At 43.2% G+C, this 22,767-nt stretch overlaps 3 protein-coding genes across 4 annotated transcripts; all 3 read left to right on the top strand.

Moving 5' to 3' along the window:
- The first annotated feature begins 1,990 nt into the window (after positions 1-1,990).
- Positions 1,991-18,154, top strand: LOC117140903 (GTPase-activating protein). Of its 2 annotated transcripts, XM_033304073.1 has the most exons (6): positions 1,991-2,762; positions 11,795-13,680; positions 13,763-14,022; positions 14,431-14,436; positions 14,593-14,788; positions 15,667-18,154. In XM_033304073.1, exons 1-6 carry the CDS (start codon positions 2,615-2,617, stop codon positions 16,654-16,656), a joined length of 3,486 nt encoding a protein of 1,161 aa, XP_033159964.1. In that variant the 5' UTR covers positions 1,991-2,614; the 3' UTR covers positions 16,657-18,154. The 2 variants fall into 2 exon arrangements, with proteins under 2 accessions (XP_033159964.1, XP_033159965.1); XM_033304074.1 differs by lacking the exon at positions 14,431-14,436 and having other exon boundaries at positions 1,993-2,762.
- Positions 18,155-18,511: 357 nt separating this feature from the next.
- Positions 18,512-20,140, top strand: LOC117140905 (cyclin-dependent kinase 8). Its single transcript, XM_033304075.1, has 2 exons — positions 18,512-18,677; positions 18,740-20,140. Exons 1-2 carry the CDS (start codon positions 18,547-18,549, stop codon positions 19,962-19,964), a joined length of 1,356 nt encoding a protein of 451 aa, XP_033159966.1. The 5' UTR covers positions 18,512-18,546; the 3' UTR covers positions 19,965-20,140.
- A 234-nt stretch (positions 20,141-20,374) lies between these two features.
- LOC117140906 (protein phosphatase inhibitor 2) lies at positions 20,375-22,757 on the top strand. Its single transcript, XM_033304076.1, has 5 exons — positions 20,375-20,665; positions 21,041-21,138; positions 21,204-21,371; positions 21,709-21,803; positions 21,860-22,757. Exons 2-5 carry the CDS (start codon positions 21,059-21,061, stop codon positions 22,132-22,134), a joined length of 618 nt encoding a protein of 205 aa, XP_033159967.1. The 5' UTR covers positions 20,375-20,665; positions 21,041-21,058; the 3' UTR covers positions 22,135-22,757.
- The last annotated feature ends 10 nt before the right edge of the window (positions 22,758-22,767 follow it).

Below are 22,767 nucleotides of genomic sequence, written 5' to 3'. Positions count from 1 at the left end.
CAAGTTTGGTGTTGCCAAGTCTATAAATATCGTTATGACAAACGGCTTTGATATACTAATTGCCCTTGATTGGTATACATTTTAAAAACCATAAATTCACCAAAAAAAATCGGAGCTTGGAAGTATATCTATAAATCTATTTAACAGCCTTTACCTCTTGCTGTTTAAATATATTCAAAGTGCGATTAGGAAAACCCACATTGGGTCTTTTATGAGTATTTATGTGTAAACTTCACATTAACATGAGGTGGATAAGAAAAAGTAAACGTTTTAAGAAACTTGTTCACGACGCAAATAGTAAACGAAGTTTACGAACCCATATTGAGTTAATACTAAATAAATGTTGTAAATTAGGGAGATCAAAAACCCGGTCCAAATGGGTTTTTCATTCATAACGAAATTATAACGGAAGCTAGACAAATGACCAAAACACTTTTCCGGACGTAAATACATGAAAATATGGGAGGGGTGGGTTTATAAACAGGCCCAAAAACCTGAAACCGAAACTCGTAAACCCATTCATACGAATGGAACTGCCACAAAATACTATATTTATAACATCTGCACCTAGCTCCGAATTTTGTGGGCGGAGCAAATGGAGGAGGAGGAGGAATCGAGTGGACAGCTGGAAACGGAAAATAGAAGAAAAGCCATGTCTCCTCTTCTTCCCACGTCGGTTACGTTTCGTTGAGCGAAATGATCAACATATTCAAATGGTCGTTACGCACGCTACACAGAAAATAGCATTGTGAACCTTCTTAACAAATATTATTTTTATTATTATTAGAATAGGAACTGTTACATTTCGATCCGCCTCTTTAAATTATTACAATTACTATAAACCATAACTACTATAACGTTAGTTCAAAAATTTTAGTTTTTAAAACCATTATTACTCTTACCCATTTTATATTTAGGATTTTTAAACAGTTTTAACTAGATGTAGTGTGTTATTTTGCTCAGTGCATTTGAAGTGACTAGATCAGATGCAGGGCATACGGAAACAATGAAACTGAGCCGAGCTACCACCCGAAATGTTGACCCGACCACTTCCACTTATTGGCGGCAGTTGTGATAAGATGCACCGCCTCACTTGTTGATCTCTCCCTGCCAGTTGTTGTTGTGATGCATGTGGTTACCAAGGCAAGAAGCAGAAGCAACATATGCGTAAGGAAAAACATAAGCGGCGTTGCTGTCCGGATGCCGTGTGAATTTCACATTTCACTGCCTTGTTTCTGAATATTTGTGTACTTTTAATGTACATATGTGTGTACTATGTGGTTCCTCCGGTTCCTGTGGACTGTCTGCGAGCCAGAACGCCCACGTAATGTGCGCTACGGTATAAACAGCCGGGCTTTTGAGTTCTGCTTACCTACTTTGCCAAGTACATCCATAAGTATTAGTATAGATATGAATCTAAAGCTAGTTGAATTGAAAAATAAACATTTGCTTTCTGATATAGTTCCTTAATGATCAAATCATAAGCAAAGCAATAGGTTTATATTGCTTTGTACCGCCCTTCTCAAGTCGCATATGCCTTGACTTTCTCGGCGATCTTTGGTTGCTTCCGCTGTTGGTGGCGCCGGTGCAACATGTGTGTGTGTTAAAGTGTAGGTGACCACTGCTGTGTGTGTGCGTTTTCATTCACAAAATTTGGGAGGTGCATGTGTACACTTGCCGCTTGGAAATTTTAATTCAGTTCCATTTCGGCCGCGCTGCAACACGTTTGTTTTTCGGGGTGTGTTTCAAAGTTAAGCAACTAAAAACAAATCGGAATTAACAGAAACATCACTTAAACCTTAAGTTTAAGTCTAAACCACAAATTGTGTTGAATAATAATACGTTTTAAATGAATTACAAAATATATAACTGTTTTCTGGAGCTAACGATACATATTCGATAACCAGAACTGGTGAAATATCGAAATTAAAATAAAACATTTTTATGAAAACCTTACTGTTGTGCTTAACCTAATGCATAGCGGTTGTTAAATAAAATCAATCAATATATTTTAAAACAGATCTACTTCAAGCAAATTATTAAGCAAACATTAGACATTTGCGTTTCCCATGGTATTTTCGGTGAACTGTGCTAGGGTCACACTAAATTGATGGAGTCATACCACCGTCTCGCTACGGTCACTCTAGTTCTGATTCCGCTTCGAAAGGTTGTTCGCGGATGCGTGTAAACCCGCAAAGCAAATAAACTCGGAGAACCAAGTTTTATGCGATACGGAACAGTCAAGCAACCGAATACTTTCCAACTTCGATAATATAATCCCATATCTGCTAGTGCGTGCAAAAAACAGTTTGTAGTTACAACAAAATACTAAAATCAGCCGAGCCCTGAAGCAACAGGAAAAGTGCATTTCGTGAGCGGCAAATCGACTCATATTCCCGTCACACCAGCTCTATGCACAATGCGACGCTGCAGCGAGTGATGAAATACAAATGCAAATAGCCGGCTAATAAACCTGTTAAAAAAACGATTAATTTCGAGTTATTAAAGTTTCGTGAAGAACGAGTGAAGGAGTTAGTTAAATTTCCAATCGCGTGTTGCAAGTTCCCCAGCGGGTAGCTGACAAAAAGCTGGCTGCTTTAAGAACGGGCGCACAATGCTGCTGAAGAAGAAGCGCTATATGTTCGACGAGCGAGACGACAATAATATTAACTCGCCCGTCGCCGTCGAGCCAAGCAGCAACAACAACAAAATGGCCGATACACGCGAAGTGCGCATTGAAGAGCAATTAAAAGTGAAAATTGGTATGTAAATCGAGTGCGAAATAGTTCAAAAACACCACAAATATGTCGAAGAACATGCGTGGCATGAACGTTGAGTGAAATACGCGCAGCAACATGCGTTTTTCATGGTCTAAAGTGTGCTGGAATTTTGACAGCGTCCGCGTTTCCCCCGCGGAGTCTCTTGCGAGCAGAAAACAACATAGAATCGGGAGAATATGTCTAAAAGTTGTCCAAAATGTTGTGTAATCTAGTGGCAAACCGAAATTCGTGCGATTTGCGGCAAAGAAAGTCGATTAATTGAGAAAACAAATGTGTTTTTGTTCTAGAAATGCATATTGCGTTCAAGTGTATAAGAATGCTATCCCGCTCTGACTCGCGTGTTGCTGTGTGCGTGTGTTTCTCTTGCCTTTTTCCCTAATGTGTGTGTGTTTTTTTTTCGTGCAGCAGCAGTGCAATACATTTATTGTTGCTGCCGTTTGAGAAGTAATGGATGACCAGGCTGAATGTTACGGCATTCGCTTCTGCACCTACCCCCTGAACCGCTCTTCCTCCACCATCGTCCAACACGCCCCCCGCCGTTTTGAATGCGCCCCTTTTTGTGAATGAATCGGAAATCAAGCATGTGTTTGTGTGACGCTCCAGCGCATGCTCACACACACGCGACAAAAAAAACACACACACAAGCGGAAGAGAGATCCCAGCAACAATGTGTGGGTTTTTTTATGAATGGAATTTTCGAATTCGGTGTACTTTTCTCAATACAAAGGTGTCTGTTTTATGAATGATTATCAAAAGCAACAAGCGAAAAGAGCATCGATTAATGGCCTACTATATATTGGCAAAAGGTCAAATGAATGAATGACACTCTCTCACTTTTCCTCTCCATTCTGCCATCCACTTCATTCTGAAGCGAGAGCGAACCAGACTGCAAGAGATAGACGAAAAATAAACTTGCGGTTGTTTTTTGGTGGTTTTACATTTCCTGTTGAAACATAAAAAGTAAAACAGAATTATGAATAACCACCACTGGCTGGGTGCAGAGGTGGGGTGTAAAAAAGTTCCGTGATCTCATTTTCACACCTGCACACGCATTTATTTTTACCTCTTCTGCTTCTCACATTTTCAATCTCGCAACTCATAAGCAGCTTTTGCTATGCTTTTTCAACACAAATTATATGCAAAGCTGCAACAACATTGTTGCCTTGCCGCTTTTGATTTCCGTTTCCCAGCGCCCAGAGTTTCCCTTCGTGTGTTGCGGTTTTGTGTTCTTTTTCTCCGGCCATAAAACTCTTGCTTTTTTCAGTTGCTTTTCTTTTTTTACGTGTCTTCCCCTCTTCAGCTGCTTTTTGCGCGCTTCAATTGTTTTCGCATGCGCCTCTGATTTTGTCGGGATCTTCTCATCGCACCCTCCTCTCCTCTTGCCACTTCCTTTTGCCCCCTCCATTCTTTCTCCAGCTGCTTTTAACCCCTTTCGCCCTTTTTGTGTTCTGCGAAGAAGATGGCACAATATTGGTTAAAAATGAATTAAAACACGTTTCTGCGCTGATTGAAGAACGAAAGTTGTGTACTTCCTTCGATTATCGGGTTGTTATGGCAAATTAGCTGTCACCTTTTACCTTCATTTTATTCGTTCGCCTTTGTGGTTCATGTTTACCCTATTTCCTGCAAAGATTCCAAGATATCTGATCTCATTAAAAATCCTGGGTAGTTATTACACAACACCATATCTAAAGTGGTGTTTGCATTCCAAAATCCAAAAGTTTCAGTTTTAGTGTTAAAAAACGCTGTGGTATGGATCGGGAATACCTATCGAGCAGGAAATTTAACCATATTCTCTAGTTATATAGAAACTCATTATCATAGTATAGTTAGTTAGTTTCCCCTCTTAAAAACTATACTTAAGTTATAGAAATGCGATTTTAAACGGCTCACGATAACGTTTTCCGATGATTGAAGAATGAAAGTTATTCATTTCCTATAATCATCATTGATTATCGCATCATTATGGCACATTAGCTGTGTCACCTTTATGCCCCCCTACCCCCAACTTCCCCTTCCAAGACAGCTTCTTTCCCATCCGCTTTATAGCGTGATGTATGTATTTATAAGCGCTATACATACATATGTATGTATATGTATGTACACCCTGCATTCTTCTCCCAAGTTTCATATTTCCACTTCATTATGCTTTGCATGCTTAATAATAATACTTCCACATTGTGCTCAGTTTCAATTACACACGGAGTTTCGCTTTTGTTGCTATTGTTGTGGGGGCTTTCCATTTCCATTTTGTTGGTCGTTGCGATTTCTACACGAAACGACGCTGTCCGTCCGAAATTGGCGTAATACTTTTCCACTTAATTAAAATGTTTAGCGCATAACCTAAATTTCATTTTCTAACGACGAGGGTGTGACTCACTACCGATCTCAGTTTGAATATCAATGACATTTTAACTGGGGAATTACTCACTTATTCGCGGACCACACGCAATTCACATTTCGTTGAACTTGAAGACCCAGAACAGAGATATCTAGTTAACATGGACTCGACTTTGTTCAGTTCAGTTCTGTGCTGTGCTGTGCTGTTTAGAGTTCTGTAACAACAATAAATAGTTTGGCCAAAAAAGGTAATTAATTAAAAGCCGGTTGTGTTGTACTGTGCTGTGCTGAGCTGAGCTGTGCTGTCTTGTTCTCCAGTTGGTTGCCAGTTTTCCATCTCGTTTTCCTCGCCTCTCTTCAACCGGGCCAAAACTGGTTGCAATTGAACGAGCCAAAGATCGCATGGAACATTTCTAGATGGTTCGTACTCGGTGGACGACGCCAAGGCGATGTTGACAATTAGTTCTCGGGTCGTGTCTTTAAATCATTTTTCTAATACAAGTTTGTATATATACATATATATATGGTTTAGCTTGAGCCACAATTAAAGTGGAATATTTTCATTTGAAAATATGGCCGGGGGAACAATGTTAATTAGCCCAAAGGCCGGAGGCTCATTCGCCGAGGTTTGTTTGTCCCGACAACTTTGTTTGCCGCTTTCAAGGAATCAGCCAGTTTTTATGTAATTAGCGCATTCTAAAATACTTTTTATTCAGGTCGAAGTCGGCCTTCTTCTTGAGGTTTTCAGGCACAGCAAAAAATTAGATCGTTTTGGAAATGATGTATGATCTGATCTATATTCTAAGTAAAGAGCACATTATTCTAAATAGTGGAAGACAATAAGTACAAGTACACTTTATTCCTAGTTAATATTGAATGCAGCAATAAATCTGTTTTCTTCAGTGTATCAGTGGGCAAAAGGGAATCACAATCGCAATGACAACGATGACGTTGATGACTCTGCCTGCGATGATTAACATTTATCTGTGGCTTTCCACAATGAGGCAGCAGCATGTTATAATGTTATACATACTCGCATTTCCCCATTTTCCCCCACCCCTTTTTTTTTTAAGAGTGAGTGGGGCCTTTTTTTATGACTTAACGCTTGACCTCCTCGCATTTACTTTGATGTTGTTGACTTCATCAGGGGTCAGAGGCATCTGTGGAACACCGGGTGGGTCAGTTGTCGTCCGGATCGGATCTTTCGCCTCCCAAGGCTTTGAACTTCACGCTGCTTCTTCTTCAACTTTTATGTTTTCATTGTGGCGCTTCTTTGGAGCTTAACTGATCTAAGTCGCTCCTCTGCTCAGTTCCATCGGACAGTCAGTCTCTTGTAATTTGTAATTAAAATGAATTCTGTTTTTATATCACTCTTTTTTTTCGGGCCGAGCTGCGTTATTAATTTTGAGCCACAATTTGTGCGCTTCGCTGGCTCGTTTCAAGTGTCGTTTATTGTGGTTTTAGTGGTGGTTTCTCAAAAGGTAACACCACAGCGGAAATGTCAGGGGCCAAGAATTGTCTAAGGCTGGGGACAAGTTTTTTAATGGGAAACCGAGGAATCGTTTGGCGTCGTTAGATGCGCCTAAACCACTCGAGTTGAAGAGTTTTTGGGAGGGGTTATGTGTATGTAAACCCATAACCACGTGGAGCAATCACGGGGTTAAGTGCTCCTCTTAACTACTCTTATTAATGTAACCTTCTATTTGGTTTTTTTTTAGTGAGTTGTGTAATTGCTTGTAAAACCATAAAGCATAAGAAGATATTTTAGAAAAATATTTGAAAACGATGGAATATTTCGATACACGTGCTTTTGTTTTGCAAACATTTAGTTGTTGTCATTAATAAGCCACCTTCTCTTTAATTGCATTTCAATGTTTTGTTCCCACAATAAAAAAAAAGCGTTGTCAACGGCTGATGATCCTTGGCTCATATATTCAACATATCGCCCCATAGAAAACCACTTTTGGCCAAGGCCAATTTGGCTTGGTTGCTTCGCAGCCGCCTGCCAAATTGTGTGGGCGCCTTACAAAGTGTATTTATCATTATTAAATTTTTATGGCACACAGTCAGGCGAGTTTTTGTGTCGTCGCCGCCAGTTGACTTGCCTCTAATGAGCGGCATTTGTAGTTTTATTTAGTGTATTTTTTTTTTTTTTTTTTTTTGTTGTTTTGTTGGGGTATTGCAGTAATAGGCGTCTGCCCAATTTGGCCATTTCGAAATGGAAGTCGTGCGTTCGCGTCGCTCACATTGAGTGATGTGTGCAATTGAAGGTTAATAGTGCCAAAAAGGTAAATTGGTAACACGAAAATTTCAGCCAAAGAAAGCAATGATTTGGACTAGCGAGAGCAATGACAATTCGAAGGGAAATTACTCATCTGGATGTACATACAATGCTACATAAAGTGTATACAATACACTTGCGTACATAAACAAAGTGTACAGATCGATGAGGTTGATTAAAAGCCAGCGCAGCCAATAAGACATGTCCAGAATTTCAGGCCGAAGCCAAACAAAGTTGGCCACAACAGGAGGAGATCGTGAGATGATCATGAGATCATGAGCGTAATCAGACCGGAAATCGATCAGCACGTACAGAGAAAAACAGAGGGGGGCATGGGCAGAAACTGGTTTCTGGTTCTCCTTTATATTTCCAAATCAATAAAATGCAATGCACAATCTATTAATATAATGGTTAACTTAATAGTGCCACAGATAGTATATGCTAAGAGGGGAAAATGTGGAAATGTGCTTTACAAAAAGAGCCAATTGATATTTAAGTACCAGTTCCGAATCAATTCCCACTCCATTCATTCAACCGAGGATTGGTTTGGGCCAGCTAACCTGTTTTTCTCTCCACAATCTGGCTAATTGCGCAACACGTTAGGAGAGCAGGGCCTGCCCTTTCTGGTTACATGGTTTTATGGCCAAAGGAAGTGGCAGCGGAAAAGGAAGTGCACTTAAAGGGTTTTTAGTTTTTAATGTTGCAGGGCTGCAGGGGAAGTCTGCAACAGAAGTCTTCTTGCCACCTCAACTTACCAGCCAGCTTTCCGCCAAAAGTGCAAAACACAATCATTTTGGCCGCAGGAAGCTGCCGTTTAAACAAACAGCCAGACACAAAGAGTTCGGTCTGTGTAAATCTCCCTTCCGCTGGCAAAGGCAGCTGGAAAAAAGCAAGAAAAACACAAGAATTTATCTCTATTTCCGTTCCTTTGCATAAATGTCTGCTTCTGAGCTGGCTGCTTTTTGTTTCATTTGCCTTTTTTTTTAGAATTTATTACAGCGCTGTCTGCTTGTCTGCTTCCTTCTTTATATTTTTTTTCCATTCGTATTTTCCTCCTTTTTTTGCAGCACTCGTGGAGTAATCGCCTCATTAATTCGCGCGCGTTTCATGCTGCACTGAATCAATTTGCATATTGTGCAGAAAAGCAAAGGGGAGAGGAAAGGAAATCTACTTACAAAGTCTTTAAATTTAATTTTCCGTCTGCGAAGGAAATCATGAAAATTTTCAGCCATTTAATGAGACCCTGTCCCCCGCAATATATCCCAATAATGATGGGTGTGGAAAAATGGGATCATGTTGAAATTTCCCCCCAACTCGCAGCACCCCAAGGCAAATGTCAATGTTGTGGAGGAGAAAAAAGAGTGCCGACCTTAGAAGTTTTCGATTTTCATTTTGGGGCTGCGGCAATGGCAATATAGCCGCATGTGCCACATGGCAGGATGATTCTATTTTCGGGGACGACGGGAAACGTTGAAAGAAACATGCCGCATGTTTATCAAAATGTTTGCTTAGGGATCTTTATATATATATCCCAGTGGATCCCAGCGATCTGGTTAATTGATCAGGTCACCCGCATTGGTCTGGCTAGACATTGTATAATTTTGAAATTTTCGAGTGATGGAATAATAATACCTGATATTATTAGGTTTCTCTGGGAAGAATGGAAAATGCTTTGTGATTTCAACAGATTCCAGTTTGATTTGACATGCCACACATGCTGCACTTTTTCCTTGTTTTATAAAGAGATCGTACGACTTCCGTTCTCAGGGTGGTGCAAAAAAAAAAAAAAAAAAAAAAAAAAAAAAAAAAAAAAAAAAAAAAAAAAAAAAAATTCCATAGTGATCCTCCGGCCGAAATGTAAAAAAAATCGATGAGCCAACTTCCGCTTGACTTTATCCATGCATAAACCTTCTGGCTTTTCCCAGTTCATCGAGCTCTGGTTCCGTTTATCGTGTTTGGCATATGTAAGATGATTTATATATATATATATATATATGCACACCCGATCCTCCTCCTCCTCCTCCTCCTCCTCCATCACTGCCACTGTGCATGGTGTGTGGTGTTTCTCAATGCATCTGAAGGTCGGATATAGGACGGACTGCGACGAAACGTTGGAGCCCGGCGAGAACTCGAACTCATTAATTCCACATCTAAGCGAAATGGCAAGTTCGGAATATGATTTCGCCACTCCTGGTTGGGGGCTCGTTCGATTCCATGGAATTCGTTTGGCAATTTTCCCCCCATTACCTTCATTCTTTCCTTTTTATTTCAATGAATAAGCGAAATTCCACCGATTATGTCATTAAATTTAGAAAAGTTTGATTGCCTGTCTGCTGGTTTTGCATGGCTGTTCATCAAAGATCGGCAAATAAAGTTTTTTCAAGCCGAAAGTTATATACCCTTTAGAAATTGATGATTCACAAGCAACGAATAGTTTGTATAGTTTGATATCAGATATTTTACAAACGTGCGAACAAAGTTATTATACCCAATTCAAGGGTATTAAAACGAAAACGATTCGAGTAATATAAACATTCAGTGGGACAGCCAATGACAAGGCAAAGCCATAAAAAAAACACGCATAAATAAATTATAAACGTCACAGAAACGCAAATATTTCAACACTTTTTTCTTGCCGGGTTTCCCCCATTCGACTTCCCCCTTTCTATCATAGATTTACTACCACTATTATTTTATGAATGAAATTTACTGTTTTTTTTTTTTGCTTTGCTTTTCTCCTGCAAAAAAAAAAAAGCCCCAACTCTCTTGTTTTTCGTCATTTTCCGTTTTGTTGTTTCCGTTTGTTTGCTTGCTTTTTTTTTGCCTCGCCGATTGCTTTGCTTTAATTTACTTTGCTTATAAAATGTGCTACTGTCTGTGGGGTTTTTCATTCATGAAAAGAAATAAAAAACTCACACAGGCATGTAGGAAAAAGAAAACGTATGTCTTTGTTATCGCAAAAAGCGAAGCGTGAGTGTGAAACTGTGCGATTGTGATTGTGAAAAGTGGCGTTGTTTTGCCAACACACATACGCAACGTATAACCCCATTGATAATAGTCGCGAGGTGATAGTCACATACACAAATGGCGAAATATAGCCTCACCTCCCACTCACACACACACACGCTGTCCACCGCCCAGCTGTGTCAACAGGGGCGTAAAACGGGGCGGGGCCATCCGGTCCTCAGCTTAGAAGGCTTTTTTTTTCAAAGCTGCAATTCATTCTTTTCAACTCTACGCAGCTCTATCCCAAATGTTTCCTAAAAAAGTGTAAAATTCGCAGATAGTGTTTGTAATGGGTATCTGATAGCCGAGCCATATTTCCTGTTTACAGACTAACCATGATAACCAAGGTGCTAATCATGGAAGTTTGTGAATAGCGGGCAAAATCAAATTTGGCCACAACGGATACAGATACAGATACAAATGCCGGCATCGACACACAGATACGACGGCACACGCACGTTGGCGTTGGTGTGCGTGCACTTATTATATTTCCGCTCGACTGCCGCTAATTTCTTTCATTGAGCAACTTTATAGTACTTGCCTTGTGGGCAGGCCGGCGCCTTCACCCTTTCGCGCTTATCAAGGCCTTGCCGTTTATTATCAACGCCGCTTACAATCCACTCGGTCTAGCCAAGCGCCAGCCACTGCGAACTACATATATGTATGTATTTGTTGTGTCCCCCAGGTGGCCGAGCATCCATAAACCAATGCCGTCGACCACCAGCCAGCCATCATCGGTTCACAATACCAAACACATATAGGCTATATAGACTATAGGCATCGAAGCACTCGCACAGGAAGTCACGTCCGCTGTCCGTATTCGGAAATCAAAAGAGCCCGCTGGAATTATATGTATGGTGTAATGCGATTGATTGTGATTGCGACTTTTTACATCCCCAAACAGCAAAAGTTGGCAGGTGTCAAGGCCAAACAGCTGCTGATACGAAAATGGAGAGGATAATCTTATATTAATTTATGCTAATGAATGTTTGATAGCTGTTAACAGTGTTTCCGGTTGGGAGAAAGTGTGTGATTGGGTCATTAGAAATTCTCGTAATGAGGCTATTGGCTTTTAATTTTTAAAGTCTTCATTAGTCATTAATAGATGGCTTCTATAATACTTCAAACTTCTACTGTTCTTGGTTCAGTGCTTTAGAAACTTATCTGGTCGCAAACATAAACTTTATTTATTTAAATGCTTTAAGGCAAGAGTAAACCGAATTATACTCGAAGACCACTTGCGATAATCACTTAATCTTTAGTTAAATATTTTCACCTGAAACAAAGACCATAATCTTAACAAACGGACGCGCTTTACTCGTTAAGCTTGATAAATTGTGCATATGAAATGTAGTACTAATATACCTTTCTTTTCGTTTAATTCCAGGCGAGGCAAAGAATCTGAGCAGTCGCAATGCGGCCAACACTAGCTGCAGCACACAGGGCACCCGCGATGTCTACTGCACAATTGCGTTGGACCAGGAGGAGATCTGCCGCACACCCACCATCGAACGCACACTGACGCCGTTCTTCGGCGAGGAGCACCAGTTCAAGATTCCGCGCCGCTTCCGCTACCTGACCATCTATCTGTGGGATCGTGATATGAAGCAGGACAAGCCCATTGGCAAGATAGCGATCAAGCGGGAGGAGCTGCACATGTACAATCACAAGGATCACTGGTTCTCACTGAGGCCAGTCGACCAAGACTCCGAGGTTCAGGGCATGGTTAATGTGGAGGTGGCATTTACGGAAGCCCAACAGACTCAGTCCCTCTCCGAGGGCATAGATCTGGGACTGCACACATTGCCGCACCACCAGCACCTGCTACGCCAGAGCCACCAGCAGCGGGCGCACCTGAACGATTACAAGGAGAACAGTGAACTGAGCAACATTCAGAGAGCGTCAGCCGCTGCAGCGAGTTCCTCATCGGCAGCCATGACACTCAAGACGCGAGCCGCCGGTCTATTTGGTCACGTGTATCATCCTCCATCGCAGACTCAGCACTTTCCGATCATCAATACCACATCCACGTCGTCGGATCAGCTGTCCAATTGGAAATCGCATGGGAGATTCGTTGGCGTGACCATCAAAGTACCAGCCTGCGTGGACCTGGCCAAGAAGCAGGGCACGTGCGATCCATTTGTGGTCTGTACCGCCCACTATAGCAACAAGCACCAGGTGACGCGACGAACTAAGCAGCGCAAAAAGACCGTCGATCCGGAGTTTGACGAGGCCATGTACTTTGATCTACACATCGATGCGGATGCGGGCAGCACAAATACCACTGGAAGTAACAAGAGTGCCGGTTCCCTGGAATCATCCGCGAACAAGGGCTATTCTATTTACCCGTTGGGCGGTGCGGATCTGGTGGAGATTGTGGTGAGCGTGTGGCACGACGCACATGGAGCCATGTCCGATAAAGTGTTCCTCGGTGAAGTGCGGCTGCCAATGCTTAATAAGCAGGAGCAGCAGGCGGTTAATCCATCGGCTTGGTACTATCTCCAACCCCGCTCCATGACGAACAGTTGCCGCTCGCTGAACGCCACGCCCCGCTCATGTGCGACGCCGCCGGGAACGAGATTAAGCGTGGACTCGACCATTGGATCACTGCGTTTAAATCTGAACTACACCGCCGATCATGTCTTCCCGCTGGCCACATACGACGATCTTATGAATCTGCTCCTGGAATCGGTTGATCAGCGACCCATCACCGTGTCGGCTGTATCGATCCTAGGCGAGCTGGTCTCGGGCAAGACGGAGGTGGCCCAGCCGCTGGTGCGACTCTTCACGCACACGGAGCGCATTGCGCCGATCATCAAGGCGCTGGCTGACCACGAGATCTCCCATCTGACGGATCCCACCACCATTTTCCGGGGTAATACCTTGGTCTCCAAGATGATGGATGAGGCAATGCGGTTGTCTGGACTGCACTACCTCCATCAGACATTGCGTCCCGTTTTGTCGCAGATCGTTGCCGAAAAGAAACCATGTGAGATCGATCCCAGCAAGATTAAGGATCGCTCTGCAGTGGACACGAATCTGCACAATCTGCAGGATTATGTGGAGCGGGTTTTTGAGGCAATCACCAAGAGCGCTGATCGCTGTCCCAAAGTTCTGTGTCAGATCTTCCACGACCTTCGTGAGTGTGCGGGTGAGCATTTCCCCAGCAATCGAGAAGTGCGCTACTCCGTGGTGTCCGGATTCATCTTCCTCCGCTTCTTTGCGCCCGCTATCCTGGGGCCGAAGCTCTTCGATCTGACCACCGAGCGACTGGTAAGTTGATTCTGATAAACGATCTATTTAAATAAATCAATAATAATAAATCATTAATAATACGTCTTTCCTTATTTTTCAGGATGCCCAAACGAGTCGCACGCTGACGCTCATCTCCAAGACGATCCAATCGCTGGGTAACCTGGTCAGCTCCCGGTCGTCGCAGCAGACTTGCAAGGAGGAGTTCACCGTCGAGCTGTACAAAAAGTTCTGCACGGAGCAGCACGTGGATGCGGTTAAGCACTTCCTGGAGGTGATCTCGACGCCCAGTCACGCGAGCAGCAGCGTTCATCCGGCGGCGGCGGCGGCAACGCCACTGGAACCAGTTTTACTTAAAGAGGGGTAAGTTGAGGTTTTTTACTTTTGATGCTCTTTAGATGCGCGATCCCCCTGATTTGGTTCGAAAAACTTGCCCAATCAGTGGGGGTGGCCTGTAGCCTCTAGAAAATATCGATTGGTGGACTGTGCAATGCTCCCTCTATATACCTCCTCTTCTATAGATTTGGCATATCCCACCCAAGGCATTTGGTTGATTACGCTTCGTTTTATTCTAATACCAAAACTTTCTTTGTCTTTCTCTTCTTTTCCGCGCGCTGCTTTTACCAAAAATAATATAAAAAATAAAAAAAACATGTATCAAATAATAAATCAAAACCAATCCATCACGCCCAACACATCACACATTTATACCATCCCATCACACAAAAATCACACTTATTCATCACACATTAAATCTATACTAACGTCTAGCGAGGGGTAAGAGAAATTGCTTATAATTTATTGAACAATTAGCTCTGTTTTTGTCTCGGTTGCGTATGAGCCTGGGACAAGAACAGAGGGATCTAGTGCGAGATCTCGAAGAGCAGATGCTAAGACCCCGCTTTCTTTGCTTCTCCCTCTTCCTTCCGACAGCCTGATGACCAAGTACCCGACATCCCGGAAGCGCTTTGGCCGGCAGTTCAAACAACGCCACTTCCGTCTCACCACCCACTCGCTCAGCTACGCGAAGTCGAAGGGCAAACAACCCATCTGTGATATACCGCTCCAGGAGATCGCCAGCGTGGAGCAGCTGAAGGACAAGAGCTTCAAGATGCAGAACTGCTTTAAGGTGAGCATTCATTCGATGTGCTTCGATTGCAATTGGTTCGTCTGCGATTTGCATGTGCTGCAACGAATAATGCACACGAGAGTAGTGTGCCGGAAACGTGCGATCCACGCCACATCTATAAATAGGCAGCCAAAGCCCACACACCTCCGGGCAGTGATGGTAATTTAGCTGGCTTTACATGCTAGATGGTTGGTTGCGAACTTGCAACGCGTTAGGTGGAGCTTACATATCAGAAAGAATAGTAAACTTCCTTAGAAAGCAAGACAATCCTATAGCTAGCCGCATCGTTCTTTCTTTTTTAGTCTATCTATAATTAGGTTTCATTTGGTTCTGAAAAAGCGTCATCACTGCCTCCGGCGGCAAACTCATGACTGGAACATGTGGCTGTGTGTGGGCGTAGAGCAGTGGCTGCTAATCGATGGCGGCAGCAGGCAGGCCAATCCTCGGCGACAGTGAAAACCGAACCTCAGTCAGTTGCCCGCGAAACTTTCACTAATCACTCACAGAGTTTTGTGTGGCAAATGACAAGTTGCGGCAATTAAAAATAATTAGCATTATTATGCAGATGAACTGGCGTAGCTCCGCTTTGCGTACGCTATTGTTATTGCCACTTGGAGGTAGTAAGACAAAAAAGACAAAAAAAAGGGAAATTTCAAAACCTAGAAACCAATGCAGCCGACGCAGAAGAGAATCGTCATCGTGGGTGCGATTTCTTGGCGTTACGTTTTATTTTTTTTTTTATCACAGCCAAGATGTGGGAATTGTCTCAGCCAGCGATTTCACTTGGGTGCGATTGTTTTGCAATTGCGCCGCGCACAGAATTTATGTTAATTGCACAAAGATGAGACTAAGATTTACTTTCGCCTCTTCTCCCACAGATTGTGCACAACGATCGCTCGCTGATTGTGCAGACAACGAACTGCGTGGAGGAGCGCGAGTGGTTCGACTTGCTGCACAAGATCTGTCTGATGAACTCCATCCGGATGCAGTACTTCCATCCCTCGGCCTTTGTCAGTGGCTTCTATAGCTGCTGCGGCCGGTCGGATGAGAATTCACCGGGCTGCAAGAAGGTGTTGGACAAGACGATGGACTACTTCCAGATGGATTTGGTAACGGCGCTGGATCCAGCGCTCGATCTGCAGCGCATCCACACGCTGATCATGTCCAACATGAGTGTGCTGGAGTCACTGCTCGATCCGCTCACCTATCACCAGAATCTGTCGCAAACGCAACACCAACAGCACAATCCTCTGGTGCCGCTGGCCAACGATCTGCAAAAACATTCACCACAGGCCTTCGCTGAGTTCAAGCGAACGATTGAGAAGCTGAGGGAGAAGGCCTATGCCATCGATAGGGATCATCGCGACTACAAGCAGGGCATTACGCGGCAACTGAAGTACGGCAGCAGACAGGCACCCATTGGCGATGATAACTATTGGCATATGATGCGAGCCGCCGGCCAGTTGAATCAGCAGCATCACCAGCAGCAGCAACACCAGCAACAGCAGCAGCAGCAGCAGCAACTTCAGCAGTTCCAGTCGCAGCCAGTGCTACCGCAAATGCAGAATTTTCGGGCGTATCCTTATCAGCCAGGTACTACGAGCAACATGAACGCCTACTGTCTGCACAACACGCAGCATCAGCTGTCGTTCCATCAGCAGCAACAGCAGCACCATCAGCCGCTCCAGCAGCAGCAGTCGCAGTTCCTGCCCCTGCGCAGCCATCAACTGCAGCGCCACAACAACAACTTGAACAACAATAACTGCGGCAATGCATCCTCCTCCAGTCCATCGTCGACCACATCAAGTGTGGTGGCCGCACCGCCCAGCACCACATCGTCATCGCAGCCAGCTCCACCGATTTATTAGCGTTCAAGGCTGTGCGTATTCGCTTTGCCGCGGGCCATTATCACGACCAGGTAAAGGAGTACGCATCGACGTGGCCAAACCCACCCCCTCCCGCTCCCCGCAACCAGAGGATGCTGCTGTACAAACAGATTTATTGTGCTAATTTCTAGGCTCTTGTTTTTTTTGTATCATTTTTACGAGTTTAACGTTGTAAAGGTCTAGACTAAGTTTTTTAATTAACAGTTTTTATACACCAGATTTTTACGGTACCGCCTACACCAGCTACAACAACACGAGGAGAAAACAAGAAGAACGGAAACGAAATCTAAATATTTATAAGCCTATTTATTTTTTGTATGTGCTAACATTATTTTTACACGAAAACGAAATACCCAATATGGAAAGAGCATTTCTATACTTGTGTGCGCGCAAAGAGGGCAGAGAACCACTGAAAACTGATAACTTTATAAGCCTAAACTACTAAAAACTCAGAAACTGCTAAGATTTTTTAAAGCCTAGCCTAAGTTAAGTATCGGCGCGATGATGAGTAGAGAAATGAAAATGAAAAGATGTAAATAGCAGATACACGAGTATATATATATATCCCACTATATATATGTACGTGTGTATGATTAATTTCATTATACCAGTTATTTTAGGCGTAGCAAAAATTTCTAAAAAACAAGAAAACTAAACTAGGCGTGTTGCCCAGAGGCGACACACACGAAAAGCAAATAATTCTAACGCAATCTGAACGCGCTATATAAATACAAGAAACTGCGAGAAAAAACTGCGAAAAGCAAGAAAAAACATACATTTACATGTATATTTACTTTATATAACTGTCATACAGCTAATGTTAAACAACACACGATATGTATTCGGCAAATTCTAGATTACAAACAAAAAGCATTGTTAAGAACAAATTTACTTCCATTTTGCATATACAAACACACACGCACGCACACCTATATTTATTAAATGCATTTAATTTCATATTAAACTTAAAACGAAAAACAAGTTAATTGTTAACACAAACACGATTTGGTTAGCTTCGACTTACTTCCACCGATTTGTTTCCAAAGCTCTTCCAATATTAATTACACATGTAATTTACATCTAGAACTAGAATGTTAAATAATCTAATTTTTGCCATATTTAGTTCATTGTTCATCAATCGCATTGAAAAGTGTCTTCCTCCGCCGCGTTCAATCATATTGCCTTTTGTTTATGCATTCCAATCCAATAATTTGTGCATTTCTTAATTCTAATATCTGCATAATGTAATGTACATAGAGATACGAAACGGAGAAAGAAACACGACGAGATGTTGCTATGAATTTAAATTGTTTGGAGTTTCCAACGTGGTTCATATATAATAATTTCACTTGCATTTTAAGGACACAATTATAGTTTACTTTTACCATGCCTAGCTGATAAGTTGTTGGTACAAAGAATCGAAAATAAAAACATAGATATTTTCCAAGGGAAAAATAAAGCGTATCGCCAATGGATAAATTTTGATTTCCTTTTCTTTTGAGTTTATTTTTGATTGAGCCTTCATATTTTATTGGGATAGTATAATACAAACCTTTTGTCAGAAAGTTTTTGGGTTTTACTGGCTTAGCTTGTGTTTGCATACAAGAGCATTTTTTAATAGTTGGACTAACGGAAAAATTTAAAAAAAAAAAACAGTCTTATATTTGCAATTATGAGGAAAGCAACAAAATTAAATAAATAATTTTTCTGTTTTAAAAAGCTAGCTAAAAAATATAGCTATAAATATGGCTAGCGGTTGTCGAACTTCCCATCCCTGGTTTAGGTTTAGGCTTTGTTATCGTTATCGGCAGACAGCTGATTGGCGGCTTCTTCATTTACAAACAATTGTAGAATTTGCAAACTTTTGGAAACATGGACTACGATTTCAAGATGAAAACGCAGATAGAGCGTACGAAAGTGGAGGACCTATTCAATTACGAGGGCTGCAAGGTGGGACGCGGAACATACGGCCACGTCTACAAGGCGAAGTGGAAGGAGACAAGGTGAACTGGTCATTGGGTGATCCGAAAACAATATAAATAATTATAATGTTCATGTTCTGTAGCGATGGCAAGGAATATGCTTTGAAGCAGATCGATGGCACCGGCTTGTCCATGTCCGCCTGCCGCGAGATCGCATTGCTGCGCGAACTGAAGCACCAAAACGTAATTACCCTCATCAGGGTGTTTCTGTCGCACAACGACCGCAAGGTGTTCCTGCTGATCGACTATGCGGAGCACGACCTGTGGCACATTATCAAGTTCCATCGGGCGGCGAAGGCGACCAAAAAGCAGGTTGTGGTTCCCCGCGGTATGGTTAAAAGTCTGCTATACCAGATTCTGGATGGGATTCACTATCTGCACAGTAATTGGGTGCTACATCGTGACCTGAAGCCGGCCAACATCCTGGTGATGGGCGATGGCAACGAGAGGGGCCGCGTAAAGATCGCCGACATGGGTTTTGCGAGACTCTTCAATGCCCCATTGAAACCGCTGGCAGATCTGGATCCGGTGGTGGTTACCTTTTGGTATCGCGCTCCGGAACTGCTGCTCGGCGCTCGTCACTACACTAAGGCTATCGACATCTGGGCTATTGGCTGTATTTTCGCCGAACTACTAACTTCAGAGCCCATCTTCCATTGCCGCCAGGAAGACATAAAGACCAGCAATCCGTATCACCACGATCAGCTAGACCGCATCTTCAATGTGATGGGCTTTCCGCAGGACAAGGACTGGGAGGATATCAAGAAGATGCCGGAACATCATACGCTGACAAAGGACTTTAAACGCTCCACATACTCCACCTGCTCGCTGGCCAAATACATGGAAAGGCACAAAATCAAGCCAGACAGCAAGGCCTTTCACCTGCTGCAGAAACTGCTGCTAATGGATCCCAACAAGCGCATCACCTCTGAACAGGCCATGCAGGATCAGTACTTCCAGGAGGAGCCGCAGCCCACGCAGGACGTGTTCGCCGGCTGCCCCATACCGTATCCCAAGCGTGAGTTCCTCACCGACGACGACCAGGAAGATAAGTCGGATAACAAGCGACAGCAGCAACAGCAGCAGCAACAACAGCAGCAACAACAGCAGCAACAGCAGCAGCAACAACAGCAGCAGCAGCAAATGAACGCTGAGCCGAATGCAAAGAGAGTTCGATTGTCCGGAGCTGGTAACCAGCAAGATTTTCACCACCAGCAGCAGCAGCAACAACAGCAGCAGCAACAACAACAGCAGCAGCAACAGATGATGTTCAACCAGCAACAGAACTTCCAGCAGCGCTTCAACTGAGAGACTGATACATGCAGCATTTTTTCTACAACACCTACTAATTACTAGCCTTCTAAGTATTTAATTTAATGACCTTAGCAATAGTAAATATATACAAGCAAGTAAAGTGTACGATACAAAAAGTTGATTTTTCACCCACTGGAAGCATTAAATTCGTTCTGCCGGAGAAAATGGACAGGTCTTTCTTTATTCAATTTGGTGAACACATATTCGTTAAAATCCTTCGCAAGGATATTCAAATATAAATTTGAATGCATGTTCTTTAGTCTCAAAAATTATTTTTTTTTAACTCAAATGACGTTTTGAAAACTATTCTTAAAATTGGTTCGAATCCGAGCTAATAATTTAAAGTACGGTATGCTTTTAATCGGCTTGGGTCACGCTACGCAAGTATCGATTAAGTGTAATCGAAGGTGCCATCGCTGTGTTGCCAGCTCTAGTAGAATTTGTTAGAATATTTTTACCGGATTTGCCATTTGTTTGCAATAGAAATTAGAACAGAATTACAGCACAGTGGCCATTAAAGCGTAAAGAGTCAAATCTAACGTTTTCCAAATTAAGATCAACACCGCCCGGCTGGCGACATCGATGAGATCGTGGCCCTCGCCCAAACCCAGCTGGCTGCCAACTTGAAGATTGTGGCGTAAATTGCCCTCCGGAAACGCAGTTGCAATTGCAGTTAACAGGCGAAAGACACACAAGTAAGTGGGATTTGGAATGGAGGCGGTGGTGCAGGCGGAGACGTATGCCAACAATGCGTCGGATGGCCAGCGGGGCGTTGCTGGGGCATTGCTGGCCGCAGTGGCCACCCAGTGGGCGGCAATGGTAACCCCTCCAAGGGCACGAGGTTTCGCCGCGACCTGTGCCATTATAATCTGGCGAACATCGCGATTTCAGTGCCTGTTCGGCTACTGCCGCCGTGATTCACGATTGTCCAGCAGCAACAGTGGCAGCAGCAACAGAAACAACAACCATAAAATCTACGAAATCATCAATGACTCCCAACCGCCTGACGTAATTATCCGCGTGCATTGTTCGCAACTAAAGCACACTCTGGTCTTTGCCCATTGTTACAGGTAACACAGATAGCCAGGATGCAGAACAATCCCAGCCCACAGCTACCCTGCAAGGGTATACTCAAGACTTCGCGTAGCTTCGACAAGTCGGGAGCCAGGTGAGGTCATCGAATGACCCCAGTTAATAGCCCTTATTAAGTGGTACTTTTCGCCCCTTTACAAGTTTTCGCAAAAGTGCCAAGTTCGATGAGCTGAACGTGATGCAGACCTTCCATCCGGCCGACAAGGACTACGGACACATGAAAATCGATGAGCCAAAAACGCCGTACAACTACACGGAGGGCTTCGACGAGAACAGGGACGAGCTGGACACCGAGTTGCTAGTGGAGAAGTATGTGGAGCCTTCCTATTGTTTACTTGGCAAGAGCACAGAGTATCACGTTTCAAACAAAACTGATTTCCAGAAAATGCGTCGTTCAAATATGTTTGTTTACATATGCCTTATAGATTCAGAGATTAAACAATCGTTGATAATGAAAAGCATATACATATATCAACATTATTGAGAAATACGACTGCCTCAGATTTTTTAAGAATATAACTTATTAATTAACAATTGTGAAAAGTTCTTTGAAATTTGAAGTCTTATTTTAAAGTCGTGCCAGTCATTTTGTACTTTATATATATAATTGAACTTACAAATACTAAAACCACACATTACTTTGCAGACTCCGCATAGCGGCTAACACACAGCCGTCGACAGAGAGCATCGAGGACGATGGTTCCTCCGGTGATGACCAGCCCCTTAGCGAAGAGGAGCGACGTAAGTGCCATGAACATCTCAGATTCCAAACATTGCTAAAACATATTTGCTTGCAGAACGGCGGCGCGAATTCGAGCGACGTCGCAAGGCCCACTATCGCGAGTTTGAGGCCGTCAAGCTGGCACGAAAACTGATCCAGGAGGAGGACGACGACGATGACGACGAGGACAAGGGTGCGGATAGCCGGCCCTCGGGCTCGGCACAGGGCGCTTCCAGCTCCGGACGATTCGCGAGCAGTTCGGCCAAAAGGTCGAGCTCTCAGGCTGACTCCACCACATCCCCGTCTACCAGCGCCGGCCAGAACATGGACCTGGAGCCATCGAACAACTAGAAGCAATGTCAACCCATCAATCAATCACTAATGTTTACCTAGCGGACAATGGACGATTCTGAGGGCAGCTCATCCAAAACAATAAACAAACGAAATTATATCAAATTATCAAGTGCTGTGCGAGTGCGGAGTGAGAAGTGGATGCTGATTAGCAGGGTGGCGAGGAGTACTCGTGATTAATTGAATTTACCCAACTAAACACGAAAAACAAACCGTCGCCAAGGAGGTGCGTCATCGAGTAGTGAACACAGCCGATAAGCCGAGGGGCAGAATGGTCGGAGAATTTGATTGTACGACACAAAATATAATTATCGTATGCGTCTCAGCCGTAGCGTATTGTACTGTTGCAAATGTAGTTAAACAAAGGTCTTTTACATTGATATCGAGATGGCAAGCCACCCATTGAGTTTTAGTCCAAGTCTCCCAAGTTCGCAGCTCCGTGTTTGCATTTAATTTGATTGGATGCCCAGTGCCACAGAAGGGATAACTTGTTGTAACTAGCGTTGAAGTTGATTTGGCCTTACTTTTAGTTATTTATTGATACGATACTATTATGATTACTATTAAGTTTTAGCCATCGAATGCGAGCCGAGCCTTTCAATAAAGAGAATCCAAAAACCCAATTGAAAAAAC

Source organism: Drosophila mauritiana, chromosome 3L (genome assembly GCF_004382145.1).
Source record: "Drosophila mauritiana strain mau12 chromosome 3L, ASM438214v1, whole genome shotgun sequence".
In the NCBI taxonomy this organism is placed as follows: Eukaryota; Metazoa; Arthropoda; class Insecta; order Diptera; family Drosophilidae; genus Drosophila; species Drosophila mauritiana.
Note: the sequence above shows the minus strand (reverse complement) of the source record. Positions and strands in the feature narration are given on the sequence as shown.